Source organism: Leucoraja erinacea, unplaced genomic scaffold (assembly GCF_028641065.1).
Source record: "Leucoraja erinacea ecotype New England unplaced genomic scaffold, Leri_hhj_1 Leri_773S, whole genome shotgun sequence".
NCBI classification, from domain to species: Eukaryota; Metazoa; Chordata; class Chondrichthyes; order Rajiformes; family Rajidae; genus Leucoraja; species Leucoraja erinaceus.
In genome coordinates, this window is record NW_026576700.1 from 15,001 (window position 1) to 31,017 (window position 16,017).

Genomic DNA, 16,017 nt, shown 5'->3' on the forward strand with positions numbered 1-16,017 from the left:
GTGCAGTGTACACTACAGAGACAACGAAATGCACTCGCTTCTGTCGCTCCCTCGCTCTGACTGCCTGGACGCACATTCACATCTTTCTGTTCCCCATAATTCGCAGATTCTTTGACGGAAATCATCTTCCAGAATAAACTGTGGAGGAAAGACACTACCAGGTCCGTACTTTGCTTCGTAGAAAACCGCGAATGTATTTGCCCCGAAGAGGCACGAAATGTCATGATATCCTTTCCTTGGCACGTGATTTAGAGGCGACATTACAGCAATAATCTGGCACGTTCTCAAACGAACAGCCGGTTGAAAATACAGTGCAAAGTATGAGGGAGATTTCTGACCTGGAGACCTAATAAACTTAAGGGGTCGAATGGCCTACTCCTGCACCTATTTTCTATGTTTCTATGTTTGTACGAATTCGAAGAAATAAGCAGGTATCATGCATGGACAATCGTGCTGTTAATTGCATTAAGCGGTTGTCGAAGATTGTCGGACCTTGCGGGAGGGGGATATCAGGGAGGGGCAGTTCAGGTTGCGGAAACGTTGAGGAGCATTCGGGAAAAATAAGTGCAGCGGAGGTTTATAACTCATGTCATACATCTGCATGAACATGTCCCCCTGGCCACCGTTTCATCACACGGAAGAGGACGCCACCTGGTGATCGTTCACTGCAACTTTCTGGGCTGGGTATTTGTGCGAATCTGCCGCATCTCTGCAGCAGTGTGGGCGTCATAGCGCAGAGATACGCGGCAGAGTCGGAGACGAGGACACTGGAGATGGTCAAAGGAACAGTCCTGTTTGCTTTGTGACGAACAGCCGAAAATCTCTCTGTAAAACCCGGTGACCGGTCTCCGCCTCCGGTGCTGAATCTCCTCAGTATATACACGGGCGCGTTTCCAGGATAGTGGATGTACCAGAAGGCAGTGTCGTCGATGTTAGCGGCAGGGTAGGTGCATTGCATTGTTACCGTCTGTCCTTCTTCAACCGTCACCTCGGGCGGATACTGCGACATTGAGTCATCGCCACGAGCTCCTGCAAACAAAACACAGAAGGTTCAGCCCCCTTGGAATATCATCAAACTCACAAACCCCTAAACCACCATTTCAAAAGAGACTCACTAGGAAACGCGAATATTATTATCATCACCAATAACGAGATAAGAGACATGGGCCTTGGTTTGGGAACAGTCGGTGAATGGGGGAATAATTCGGTGGCGTTGGTGCGTCCGCTCGGTTATCTGTGAGGAAATGGATATCAGATGACAATCGACAATCGACACTAGGTGCAGTAGTAGGCCATTTGGCCCTTCGAGCCAGCGCCGATGCTTTTGTTCCTTCCGTGCAAACTACGGGGCGTTTCCCCGGTATATGATTGGCTCGTCTCTTACAACCTATGCACATCCATCTGCATTTGCCTTCGCTCACTAGTCTCTGTGGCTCTCTTTGCCTCGACTTCCAGCTGCTCCGTTGTATCTACTTCCATTTGCTGATTCGCAGGAAATTACGAATTCATGCTGCCCCCGTTGAAACGTAGTTTCTTAATATCCTGTTCTCGACGCATGATTTAGAGGCAACATTGCTTCAATCGCCTGACACGTTATCAAACGAATAGCGGGTTGCGGATACATTGGAAAGTATCAGGGAGAGTTCTGAGCAGGAGCACAAAGGCGCGTGAAGAAACATAGAACATAGAAACGTAGAACATAGGTGCAGCAGTAGGCCATTCGGCCCTTCGAGCCTGTTTTTGTACACAAGCCCTCTTGAAATAAATGCTAGCATTGAGTTTGCTTTTTCGTCTCCTATCATTTGCTGATTCTTTGACGGAAGCCTTCTGATAGAGTGACCTAGGGAGGAAAGGGAATGAGAGTTCCCTACCTCGCTTCGCTCGAAATTGCGAACCTCCTTGATGTCGTGGTCTCGGCAACATGGCTTAGAGGCAATCTGCTGGTACGTTTTCGAACGAATAGCGGGTTGCGTGTAAGGTGTCAAGGTTCTGACGAGCAGAGGTTTTGCACCTGAGGAAATAAGCAAGATTGCCGTACGCACAAAGTCTGGGTATGAAGGGTTTCGGCCCGAAACGTTGCCTATTTCCTTCGCTCCATAGAATGCTGCTGCACCCACTGCGTTTCTCCAGCTTTTTTTTTGTGTACCTGCCGTACGGACAATCCTGCCGCTAATTGCATTAAAGGCTAGTCAAATATTGTCAGCATTTCCCATACAGAATTGATTATTTTTGGAACAACAGGTGCCTGCTCTGAGCTATCAATATTTCAAAGACGTTTCCTTAACTGCGGCCTGATAATGGCAAGAAAAAACGTATACTCAAATTTTGGAGAAATGCATCCACCCCAACGCTTAAAATGTGGATCACAAGCATGTCTGAGACGCTACATCTTGAAGATATGAGACTCGTCTTAGCAGGAAAATCAGAGCAATTTTTAAAGACATGGTCTCCTATTATTGATTCATTACAAGTATAGTATGGTGCAACACGCCCCCTCTCTGTCCATCTTCAAATCCAGTGTTAAAACACATTTGTACTCCCTGGCTTTTGACCATGCCTGAGGCTTTGCTTCTGTTTGTGGTGTTTTGATGTTTCTTTATTTTACATGTCTTTTCCTACTATTTCTTTTGATTGTTATTTTTGGTGTGTATTAAAATTTTTTCTCAATGATTAGTGATGTGCAGCGCTTTGTTGAAACTATGTTTGTTTTTAAAGTGCTCTATAAATAAAATTATTATTATTATTATTATTATTAACACAACTGGAAATAAACCGATTCACGAACTGGGTGATGCGTGTGGAGAGAAATGAAGCAGGTATATCACCACATTAGGCCCCTTATTTTCCCTTCTGTCTTATTTCTTTTCTCTTTTTTTCCAATAATAATTTAGTGGGTTTTTGTCTTTATTTGTCTACAGGCTATCATTTGTTCACCCCTGAGCTGCACATCTGCTAGTCTATGGGTTTACACGTCACTGCTTCCTTCACTCGCTCTTTCTCTCTCGTTCCACCTCTTTCTTGTCAAACTTAAAATAGAAGTTGTACAGGGAATGTATTCTGTCATATCACCAGACTGATTCCTGTGATGTCAGGACTTTCATATGAAGAAAGACTGGATAGACTCGGCTTGTACTCGCTAGAATTTAGAAAATTGAGGGAGGGATCTTTTAGAAACTTACAACATTCTTAATGGGTTGGACAGGCTAGATGCAGGAAGATTGTTCCCGATGTTGGGGAAGTCCGGAACAAGGGGTGACAGTTTAAGGATAAGGAGGAAATCGTTTAGACCGAGATGAGGAAAACATTTTTCACACAGAGAGTGGTGAATCTCTGGGATTCTCTGCCACAGAAGGTAGTTGAGGCCAGTTCATTGGCTGTATTTAAGTGGGCGTTAGATGTGGCCCTAAAGAGATCAGGGGGTTTGGAGAGAATGCAGGTACAGGATACTGAGTTGGATGATCAGCCATGATGATATTGAATGGCGGTGCAGGCGCGAAGGGCCGAATGGCCTACTCCTGCACCTGTTTTCTATGTTTCTCTGCCGCGGTGTATACTAATGTTCACTGCTTCTAATAAAAATATATTTATATATTGTCAGTATTTGAGTGAGGTTATTACAGACGGAGAATTACAGGATAATTAGTCAAAACTACCCGCAGCAGACTTGTATAAGTAATTTGATAGGAGACCTTGATAAACCCATGGCCACCTTCTGGTCACATGAGTGAGGGCGCCATCTGCTGATCGCTCCATGCAACTGGTGAGGTTGAGTTTTTGTTCAGTCCTGTCGCGTCTCTGCAGCAACGTGGGCTCCATGGCACAGAGATACACCGCGGAATCGGAGGACAACGACACCGGAGATTGTCAAATGAACCGTCCTATTCGTTTTCTGATAATCAGCGGAAAATCTTTCTGTAAAATCCGGCGACCGGTCTCCGCGCTCGCTGTTATATTTCTTCAGTACATATCTGGGCGCGTGTCCAGGATACTGGATGTACCAGAAAGCTGTGTTGTGGTTGTAAGATGCCGGGTAAATGCATGTCATTGTTACCATTTGTCCCTCTTCAACCGTCAGCTTGGGTGGATACTGGGACATGGAATCATCGCCGTTACCCCCTGGAAACAACAAGAGAACACACTCAGCGTTCTGCAATTTGACCAAAGTCTCAAACCCCAGAAGCGCCATTTAAACGGAAACTCACCTGGAAACGCGAGTATTATTAGCACCAATGGCGAGATACACAACATGGTCCTTGGTTTGGGAACGGCCAGTGAATGGTAGAATATGTGGATGGTGTTCGTGCCTCGGGCTGGTTAACTATGAGGAAGCAGAGATTGGCTGCTGTGTTTCTTTCGTGGAAACTGAGGGGCGTTTCCCCGATGAATGATTGGCCCGTCTCGCGCAACTGATGCACAATCTTCCGTGCTCATTTGCGTTCACTGGTTTCTCTCTCTCTCTCTCTCTCCCTCTCTCCCTCCCTCTCTCTCTCTCTCTCTCTCTCTCTCTCTGCTCTCTCTCTCTCTCTCTCTTGTCTCTCTCTCTCTCTCTCTCTCTCTCTCCCCCCTCTCTCTCTCTCTCTCTCTCTCTCTCTCTCTCTCTCTCTCTCTCTCTCTCTCTCTCTCTCTCTCTCTCTCTCTATCTATCTATCTATCTATTATCTATCTATCATCTCTCTCTCCCCCTCAATTTCTCTACCGCCATCCCTTCGTGCAAACCTCTCTCACTCTCGAAGTCTATTTCTTCTGTGCGGTTCCCTGCCATTTCCTGATTGTCTCTCCACATTCTCATCCCATATTCACATCCGTCGCTGACTATGCTCATTAGTATTTATATATTTATCTTTGCATACACTTCCCCTCTCCTCTCTTCGCCCACCCACCCTCTCTTTCTCACTCCTCCCCGCTAATTTGTCCTACACAACATAGAATTACTCATTGATCTTATCGCATATGATCGATTGATGAGAAATTAAAGATACATTTATATCTGCAGCAGACAGATTAATATATTTCATCACAGACCGGAGATGTGAACATGGTCATTATTTACATTATTGGCTGCTCAGTTCAATGCGGATTTATTGTCAAAGATGAATCGCTCAAGTGCTTCCGTTCGGGGTTTTGACTGGTCTTTATAACATTGAACAGAGGGGAGCCCAAATCTGTGCCTCCCTTAAGAAATAGTTCAATTGCAAGTAAGTTGAGCTGCTACAGCGGTGATATTTTATATACCGGTTTACACCCAAAGAGGTGTAAACCTCCCGAAAATCTCATTAAACTGTGGCTCAAATGATAGCAGGCGTTCATTGTAACCGTTAGTTAGTTAGTTAGTTAGTTAGTTAGTTAGTTAGTTAGTTAGTTAGTTAGTTAGTTAGTTAGTTAGTTAGTTAGTTAGTTAGTTAGTTAGTTAGTTAGTTAGTTAGTTAGTTAGTTAGTTAGTTAGCTACTTGTCACGTGTACCGAGGCACAGTGAAACACTTTCGTTCCGTGTTAACCAGTCAGTGGAAAGACAATGCGTGATTACAATGGAGCCATCCACAATGTACAGATACACGATGAAGAAAATAACGTAAATAAGATAAGACAAATCAAATCTTCCTCTCGCTATCTTCTGTACACACGGGTGAGTGCGCCATCTGGTGACCGCTTGCCGACATTGCTGAACGGGGTTTTTGTTCGAAGCTGCCGCGTCTCTGCAGCGATGTGGGCGTCATGGCGCAAAGATACTTCCAGCGGAGTCGGCGGACCAGGACACCGGAGATGTTCACAAAGGAACCGTCCTATTTGCCTTTGTGATAAACAGCTGAAAAAGCGGTCCTGTGAAACCGGGGCTGTGACCAGCCTCCATTGCCGGTGCTGAATTTTCCTTCAGGATATATCTGGGCGCGCCTCCAGGATACTGGACCGTACCAGATGGCCATCGTAGTTATTGTAGGCAGCAGGGGGAAAACTGCAGCTCAGTGTGTGACGGTCTGTCCCTTCCTCGCCCCCACCGCACTCGGGTGGTACCTGGGGTCACTGAATCCTCCCCACGAGCTTCTACAACAAAGCCTAAAATACACTTTACATCAGTCTGTATTGATCAGATACAATCACCCCAAAAACAATTGTCCAAATCGGTTAGTAGCTCTTTCTCTCCTTGCACGGAGACCTCCACCTGGGGGAGCGCGGGAATATCTATCAGCAATCTCTCCCATCCCCACAAACATGTCCTCGATGTTCTTTGGAAACACAGATGTGTACAAAAAAAGGCGAATGATTCCGCCCTCTCCCCCTCCGCCACAGATCGGATTCTCTCTCCCCCGGGCAACATAGGGGGGCGGGTTCATCTGGGGGAGACCCTCCCCGGGGCGTCCCTTCCCTGGTGTCTGATTGGCTGGTCTCCACACAACTGACTGCTTTCTTGAGTCTATCCTCCTGGCCCATTCCCTGCGCCGACCCTCTCTCTCTCCATCGTCTCCAGCTCTCTCCTCCACCTGACTGAATTCCTACTTTGTTTACTTTAGTGATGGGGCGTGGTGGGAAACCAGGCCCTTCCTCCCATCAGGTCCGCGCCGTCCCAACCATCTCCCCGTCTCCATACAATACAATACAATAATCTGTATTCCCCGTCATTTGAACCTCAGTGAGGCTCAAACTAAACTCTGTTTCCACAGCCTACAAACCAAAGACAATTTCCAAAGTCCTTTCTCTCCCCCTGCTCTACTCTCTCCATTTCCCTCCCGATGGCCGTGGCCTCAGGCGGGGCGATGGTTAAGTCACACGGCCATTTAAAGGCCGCCGCGGGCGATGTACGGCCCCGCTCCGGGTCCGTTCCAACCCCCCGCGACACGGGCTGCTCTCTCCCTCCTCTTGCGGGAGCTCCGGAAAGCGGTAGCACTATCGTACACAGTAGGGCCAAGTTACAATTATCGGACGCCATTTGTTCCTCGCTCCCATCTTCCCCTCTCCTCTCTCCTCCTTGCCCCTCAAATCTATCTCTCCCCCTTCCTCCTTATCCACATTCAATTGGAACTTAATTCTCATTTGTATTTCTGTTTTATTTAAAAAGCCATTCTGTCCATTTGTCCTGTTTTATTTAAAAAACCATGACAAAAAACTCCCGGACCGGTTTTTGTCAGTCTCCCTACCTGCTTCCCTACGCCACTGCAACCTTCGGCAAACCACCTACAGCCCCCTCCGGAACCGCACGGAAAACCTTGAGTGGGGCGCAAAGTCTGCCTCCAGAGGTTTTCCGTTCAGGGTTTCCTAAGTGGGGACAGGGGCCTTTTAAGGGACACATTTCAAATGAGGATAAACGTTTGGCAAGATACCGATTGCAATCCTCAGATTGCATTGACCCCAGAAAGTTTCTTACGAGTTTCTATCATATGTCATTTCAGGGGCGGCGTGTGCGCCCTCTGGTCTCCAGGTAGGGGCAACTGTCTGTCTGTCCTTCTTGGTTTTTTTTTTGTAGGATGCCTCCCCAGGAGGCGGGTTGTCTTCCGCCCTCTGTGTGAAGCAGGTAGGGGCAAAATGTCTGTGTTGCTTTTTTTTCAGGAGCGGGGTGCGCCCTCTGGTGAGCGGTTAGAGGCAAACTGGCTGTGTTGGTTTTTCAGGAGGCGTCTAGTGCGTCCTCTGGTGAGCGGTTAGGGGCAACTGTCTGTGTGGGGTTTTTGTAGGGCCTCCGCTGGCTCTGTGCCGCGCTGTGGGGCTCACGGCGCAGAGATACGCTTGCCGAGTCCGAGACAAGGACGCTGGAGAGATACTCAAAGGAACCGCCCGGGAATCCTTTCGATAAGCACCTGGTAAACCTGGCAGGGAAATCTCTTCAGACCCTGCGCTGAAAATTTTCAGCAGCGATATCTCCCTCCTCTCCGGGATACTCCCTCTTCTGTACCAGAAGGCGGTTCCAGCGCCGAATCCCTTTGGGGTAAACTGACAGTTCAGGTGTCACGGTTTGACCTGCTTCTCAGCCTTCAGGTCCAGGCGGATATTGGGTCATCGAATCCTCTCCACGGGCCTCTGCACCAGTCTTCCTCTCTCTCTCTCTCTCTCTCTCTCTCCTCTCTCTCTCTCTCTCTCTCTCTCTCTCTCTCTCTCTCTCTCTCTCTCTCTCTCTCTCTCTCTCTCTCTCTCTCTCTCTCTCTCTCTCTCTCTCTCTCTCGCTCTCTTCTCTCTCTCTCTCTCTCTCTCTCGTTCTCTCTCTCTCTCTCTCTCTCTCTCTCTCTCTCTCTCTCTCTCTCTCTCTCTCGCTCTCTCTATCTCTTTCTCTCTCTCTCTCTTCCCTAGTTCTCGCTCTCTCTCCTCTCATTCTCTCTTTGATTAAAAGAGTTCCTCTTATTATCTCATTCGCCTGGATCTCTCTCCTCTCCGTTCCTTTACTCTCTGCGGTTTTTTTCCTTCTCATGTCTCCCTACAGGCGAGAAGAAACAGGCCCTCCTTTCGCACGGAGTCCGCACAACCAGCGATCCTCTACCTCATCCTACCCTACCACACCTCATGGAAAATGTTAACATTTACACCAAGCCAATTAAACTGCTCTCTCCCCGTTCCGCCCTTGGAGGTCTGGGAGGAAACCGAGGAGCTCTCGGACAAAACCCCTCGCAGGTCACGGGGAGAGACGTACAAATACTCCTCTACAGGACAGGCTCCCGTTGTCAGGATCGACCCCGTATCTTGGCGCTGTAAAGGTGCAGTAGCTCTCTCGCCCCGTTACTCGTGCTGCCCCTCTCTAGCCTCAATGGAATTCTGCTGCTTCAATAAGGTCCGCTATCTGTCTTGGGTGTGGGTTCTGCAAGCTGGAAACATGGGAAAGATTGTTGCTCAAGCCCCATGACGCAGTCGTGCCCAAACTCTAACGTTCAGGGCCGTCCCACGATCCATCTTCACTCCCATGCGGCTTTTCTCCCCGGACCTCCGACGTGGACCTCGCGGGGGCCGGTCCTCCCCCCTTCCTCTGGAGCCGTCATGGAGTTGTGCGGGGCTGGGTCCCGTCCTCCTTGCGCGGGCCTCCGACGAAATCTCTGACCGGTTCCAAAATTCCGCGCGGCAACGGCCTGTCGGTCCGCAGCCGCCTCGACGGCCGTACGTCACGCGCGAACTTCCAGCGGACTTCGCTCGCACTTCATGTCACTCACTCGCCCTCCGCGCGGCCCACGCTTCCGGTTTGGTCGCGCTGCCGCATGGAGTCGCGCATGCTCGTGGGACAGGCCCTTAAGGACGGTTTATCTTGATAAACGCGTCGAAGAGGAAATAATCTTCACATCATTCCAGAAAAACTGTGTTTTACATTTTTGTTGGGGGGTAGTTGGCGAATGTGTTACTCAGAAAAACATTTAAAATCTGGAAAGAATTTGGGAACATTGTGTTTATTTATCAACAGGAAATGATTACAATGATTTTGCAGAAAATTACGCACAATTTCTAGCTCGGATCACTTCCGTTTACCGGTGTAAGTGCGCCACCTGGGGAGCGCTTGCTGGAACTACCAGGGTTGGGTTTTTGTGCGATCCCGCTGCTTCGCTGCCGCAGTGTGGGGCTCATGGAACAGAGGTAAACGGCGGAGTCGGACACACGGACCCCGGAGATGCTCAAATGCACCATCCGCTCTCCTTTCCGATAAACGGCAGAAATCCTGTCTGAGACGCCAGGTGGCCGGTATTGTGTTCCATCAGTGAGTACCTTCAGGATATATCTCGGCGCTTCTGCAGGATCTTGGAGGTACCAAATGACGGGATATGCAGTTATTGTTGTGGGGTAACTGCAGTTCATCTTCACCGTCTGTCCTTCCTCAGTCGTCATTTGAGGTGGATACTGGGACATTGAATCATCTCCACGGGCCCCTAAAAGAGAGCAAATAAACTGTGAGCGGCCTGGGAGTGTATCAAAGACACGTTACGCTTTGGGACCATTGCAACACAGACCCACCTGCAAACAGGACAAGTATTAATATCAGTATGGACCATAGAGTGGTCATGGCCTGTTGATTGGAAACACCTGCGGAAGAAGGAAGTTATTTGACTGCGTTCGTGTCTCGCGTTGGATATGTGAGAGGACACGGAAATCAGGGGCAGGTTTTTTTTGGGAGGGGGGGGAGGAGACCACGGGGCATAACCCTCATGCACGATTGGGTGCTCACAACAGCTGCTAATTCACCACACGCCATCTTCCTTCATCTGCCCTGATTAGATGCTTATTTCTCTCTCTCCCTCTCTCTGGTCGCCTCCAATTCTCTTTCTACTGCCCTTTGTTAGTACGCCGCAGTGGCTGCCTCGCCAAGTCTGTCTCGTCTTGTTCCTTTGCTGTTAATATGTGTTGGACGTATTATTTTAGTGTTCTTTAGCTTTCTTTTATGTGTGTGGTGGGGGGGCGCGGCGTTGGGGAACACTTGTTTTAATCTCTGACCTCAACTGAGATGCGATATTATCCGTATCGTATCTCCGTCCGCGCTGCGGCCTAACATTGTGGATCTGGTGGTCCCTGTCGGGGTTCGACCTCGAGCCGTTAATGTTCAGTTCGACTCGACCCTACTATTTTCTAAAGAATATTCGTGCTTGTAGTGAAAATTGTGGGACAACGGCACGTAGGACTCACTATTTCGCCACAACTAACGTATCGCAGAGCCTCCTTGATTTCCCCCAGCCGATCTGCGGTTGGCTAATGCCCGGGGTGCATCGCGTGGCCTCCAGTATTGCCAACAAGATAGCGTTAATCTCGCTAGAATTTAGAAGATTTGGGGGGGGGGGGGGGGGGGGGGTCTTATAGAAACTTACCAAATTCTCAAGAGCTTGGACAGGCTAGATGCAGGAAGATTGTTCCCGATGTTGGGGAAGTCCAAAACAAGGGGGTTAAAGTTTAAGGATAAGGGCGAAATTGTTTAGGACCGAAATGAGAAAAAAACATTTTTCACTCAGGGAGTGGTGAATCTGTGGAATTCTCTGCCACAGAAGGTAGTTGAGGCCACAGCTCATTGGCTATATTTAAGAGGGAGTTAGATGTGGCCCTTGTGGTTAAAGGGATCTGGGGGTATGGAGCGAAGGCAGGTACAGGATACTGAGTTGGATGATCAGCCATGATCATATTGAATGGCGGTGCAGGCTCGAAGGGCCGAATGGCCTACTCCTGCACCTATTTTCTATGTTTCCATGTTTTTATGTTAAAAAAAATCCTGGTGTATTGTCGGGCGGATGGCAAGAAACAGTGAGAGCGCTCTGTTCATCGTGAGATATGTAACAGTTATGCAGCTAAAAACGCTTCAAGGGAGTAACATTATAATATACCCCCTCCAGAACTGGCAGGAGTAAGGATGGGACGATACGCAACGTAGGGTACCTAGAATGTGGACACAATTGGGAGGATGAGACTTATCCCCTTGCAACTTGTTTGTTGAAATAAAATTGCTGAAACCTCCGTCGAGTCTGATCACTTGGGGTATGTGGTTAGCACTCCTGCGGTGAATTGAGTATTGTTCTGGAGGCTGGACGTAAACGTGTGCAATGCATTTGCTGAATATTGCGAAGGGTTTCTATCTCTCATCGTTTTTAATCGCTGGTGTAAGTTCTCCATCTGGTGGGCTCTCGATGAACCTGCTGGGGGTGGTTTTTGAGCGGTCCCGCTGCTTCCTTGCCCCAGTGTGGGGCTCATGGCACAGAGATACACGGCGGAGTCGGAAACACGGGCCCCGGAGATACTCAAAGGCACCATCCGCTCTTTCTTACGATAAACCAGAGAAAACCTGTCCGAAGTATCAGGTGACCATCGTGCATCGCTTGTGGTGAATATCTTTATTATATACCTCGGCGCCTCTGCAGAACGTTGGGTGTACCAAAATACAGTGTTAGCAGCCACTGATGTAGGATAACTGCAGTTCAGTGTTACCGTCTGTCCTTCCTCAGTCATCAGTTGAGGTGGATACTGGGTCCTCCTCTTCTCTTCCTCAGGCTCCTAAAACAAACCACAATGGACCAATAAGCAGTCTTGGGACTACATCAAAGCCCGGTCCGCTCATGGCACTATTGCGACATAGACTCTCCCTGGGAAACACGAACATTATTATCAGCGTGGACCACAGGGTTTTCATGGCTTGTGGTTTGGAAACACGTGTGGAAGAGGGAAATAATTCGAATGCGGTAATGCCTCAGGTATATGTGAGAGGACTGAAAATCCCGGGACATCTTGTGTTTCTCTTTTCGGGGGAAATAAGGGGTTCTCCTCGTGTACGATTGGGTGCTCACAACTGACGTAATTTGGACACGTGCCTTCTTACTTTACTTTCTGCCCCGTGCGCTAATTGGATCTCTCTCTCTCTCTCTCTCTCTCTCTCTCTCTCTCTCTCTCTCTCTCTCTCTCTCTCTCTCTCTCTCTCTCTCTCTCAATTCAATTCCATTCAATTTTACTTTTTACAACAAGGAGGTTACAGGAGGTTGCCGGAGGTTGCAGGTGGTGGAAGCAGGTAAGGAGACTGACAAAAACCTCCGGGAACCTCTGGAAATCACACGGAAACCTTGGGTGGGGCGCAAAGTCTCCAGGGGTTTCCGTTCGGGTTTTCTAAGTGGGACAGGGTCATTACTGTGATCACTTCCGTTTTACCGGGCATGCGCGACCTCTGGTAAGTGCTCATGTTGTGAATGGAGTGATGAACTGGGGACAGGAAGTGAGATATTGAGGAGAATATGTTCCAGAAACTGCCTTTCATTTTTGTAGTGTTCGGGCAAATGGATTACTGATAATGGCATTCCATATCCGGATAATTTTAGCGATGATTGGGTCTATTTTGTAACCGTAAATATTTACAATGCGTTGACTGAAAATTGCAATGAGATTCTATCTCTGTTCACTTCCGTTTAGCGGCGTTAGTGCGCCCTCTAATGGCGGTTGCCGAAGGTTGGTTTTTGTGCGGGTCCCGCGCTTCCTTGCTGCAGCGTGGGATTTATGGCACAGAGATACACGGCGGAGTCGGAAGCGCGGGCCCCGGAGATACTCAAAAGGACCATCCGATCCCCTTTACGATAAACCGCAGAAAATCTGTCAGGTAATCGGTCTTGATGGCCGGCGGCGAATATCCTCAATGTATATCTCGGCGCTTCCGTCGAACTTTGGATGTACCAAAAGATAGTGTCGGCAGCCACTGATGCAGGGTAACTGCAGTTCAGTGTTACAGTTTGTCCTTCCGCAGTCGTCAACTGGGGTGGATACTGGGACAAGGAATCGGCTCCACGGGCCCCTAAAGCCAAGCAAATAAACTGTGAGCCGTCGGGCCTTTTCTGCTTCGGGAGGCCAGTTGAGGCCAATTCATTGGTTATATTTAAGAGGGAGGTAGATGTGGCCATGTGGCTAAAGGGATCAGGGGGTATGGAGAGAAGACAGGTACAGGATACTGAGTTGGATGATCAGCCATGATCATATTGAATGGCGGTGCAGGCTCGAAGGGCCGAGTGACCTCTACTCCTGCACCTGTTTTTCTATGTTTCTATGTTTCTATGGGACCATTGCAACTCCTACCAATCAATCAATCACAATCAAAAACATCGATCAATGCAATTCTAAACAAAATTACGTTGCATCTGGCTCCCCGAGCAACACAAAAATAAACAGTAGAATAAAATGGATAAAATGGATAAAAAGATAAAAAGAATAGAAAGATAAAATAGATAATAGTGGCGGAATTCCATGTAACAATAATGGGTCCATGGCATTCAAGAGTCTGATGGCTCGGGGGAAGGAGCTGATGCAAAACCTGGCCGTTCTGCCCCTTATTCTACGATATATTTTGCCCGAGGGCAGCAGAGTGAACAGTCCATGATGGAGATGTGTGGGGTCCTTTATAACACTGCTGGCCTTAGACAAGCGACGTTTGCTCGCAATGTCCCTGATTGGGGGGAGAGAATTCCCGATGGTTTATTTAAAGCCGCCCTCACCACTCTCTGCACGGGCTTCCAGTAGGAGGCTTCGCAGTCCCCAAACCAGACCGAGATGCAGCTGGTCAGAATATATCTATTTGCTCACCTGGAAACACGGAAATTATCATCAGTGTGGACCAGAGAGTGGCCATAGCAGTGGAAGGTGGAAACGGATCGACGGCCTTCATTTCTCTCGTTGGCAATGAGAGAGGACGCGGAAATCAGGCGCAGGTTTGTCGGTCTGTGAGGAGTAGGGGCCTTCCCCCTCGTGTAGCATTGGCTGCTCACAACTGACGCAGTTTCAGCGCAAGCCTTCTTATTTTAAGTGCGCTGATAGATTGTACCCCTCTCTCTCTCTCTCTCTCTCTCTCTCTCTCCTATTGCCTCGAATTCTAACGCTAATGCCCCTGTCCCACTTAGGGAACCTGAGCGGAAACCTCTGGCGACTTTGCGCCCCACCCAAGGTTTCCGTCCGGTTGCCGGAGGTTGCCGGAGGTTGCAGGAAGTGGAAGCGGGTAGGGAGACTGACAGAAGCCTCCGGGAACCGCGCGGAAACCTTGCGTGGGGCGCAAACTCACCAGAGGTTTCCGTTCAGGTGTCCTAAGTGGGACAGGGGCATTACAGTTAGAATTCGAGGCAATAAGAGAGAGGGAAGAGAGAGAGAGAGAGAGAGAGAGAGTGAGAGGGGAGAGAGAATAGAGAGAGAGAGAGAGAGAGAGAGAGAACGAGAGAAGAGAGAAAGAGAGAGAGAGGGGTACAATCTATCAGCGCACTTAAAATAAGAAGGCTTGCGCTGAAACTGCGTCAGTTGTGACGCAGTTTCTCTCCATTTCTCCATTTCTCGCTCGTTCGTCAAGAGCTGCTGAATATTTTAATCTGTACAACAATGTCCCGCTCGCCCGTTGTCTTTCTAACCCCTGCTATCCGTTTCGTCACAGAGGAAAAGGGCGAAAAATAACACGTATTTTTCTGTTCGCATCGAACCCAAATTGTAACAACTGCTCTGCCTCGAGAATTGTCAAAAGTGACAAGGGAACAAATGGGTTGAAACCTGTTGCTTTTGCCGGTCGGATGGAACGAATCAGCGAGTGGACTCCGCTAAACATAAGATTTTTAGCGCCAAACGGTTGTGCAGATATCAAGGCTTCATAGGGGTCAAATCATAATATAATTCATCCAGTACCGGCAGGGATCATGTTGGGCCGTGACGGCGAATGGAACTTCTCAAACGTGGACAATAGTAGGAGAAGCAGATCTATCGTCCTTGTAACATATTTGTTGTAATAAATATGTTAAACCTCCGTGATGTTCTTATCTCTGATCACTTCCGTTTCCCGGGCATGTGCCCCTGTGGTGGGCGCTCGCATTGCGAATAGAGTGTTGGTCTGGAGACTGAAAGGAATAAATTAAGGAAACAGAAGGTACACAAAAATGCTGGAGAAACTCAGCGGGTGCAGCAGCATCTATGGAGCGAAGGAGATAGGCAACGTTTCGGGCCGAAACCCTTCTTCAGACTGATAGGGGGTGGGGGGAGGCGGGGAGAAGAAAGGAAAAAGGAGGATGATGAGTCCGAGGGCTGAGGTAGGAAGGGGAGGAGACGGCAAGGGTTAACAGAATTGTGAGAATTCAATGTTCATGCCACCAGGATGCAGACTCCCCAAGCGGAATATGAGGTGCTGTTCCTCCAATTTCCGGTGTTGCTCACTCTGGCCGTGGAGGAGGCCCAGGACAGAGAGGTCGGATACGGAATGGGAGGGGGAGTTGAATGATACGGAATGGGAGGGGGGGTTGAAGGATAACTGTCTAAGTCGGAAGGGCTAGCACGCGTGACGTTCAGTGTGGGAATATTCTTCTTATAATTCCGGTACCCATTGCTTCACATATTTTTGGGGGAATGGCGAATGAGTTGCTGAGTGCGGCATTTTAAATTTGGAATGCATTTGGGATGATTGTGTTTATTTTGCAACAGTAAATATTCGCAATGCATTTGCTGAAATTCGCGAAGGCTGTCTACCTCTGATCATTGCCTAGTCCCGATGTAAGTGCGACCTCTGGTGGGTGCACGCAGAAACTACTAGGGTTGGTTTTTGTGCGGGCCCTCTGCTTCCCTGATGCAGTGTGGGACTCATGGCACAGA

At 48.6% G+C, this 16,017-nt stretch overlaps 1 gene segment (V, D, J or C); it reads right to left on the reverse strand.

Moving 5' to 3' along the window:
• Positions 1-12,785: 12,785 nt before the first annotated feature.
• LOC129694716 (T cell receptor alpha variable 9-1-like) lies at positions 12,786-13,394 on the reverse strand. The segment is given in 1 exon segment: positions 12,786-13,394. A coding segment is annotated over 1 exon segment (465 nt).
• Positions 13,395-16,017: the final 2,623 nt, after the last annotated feature.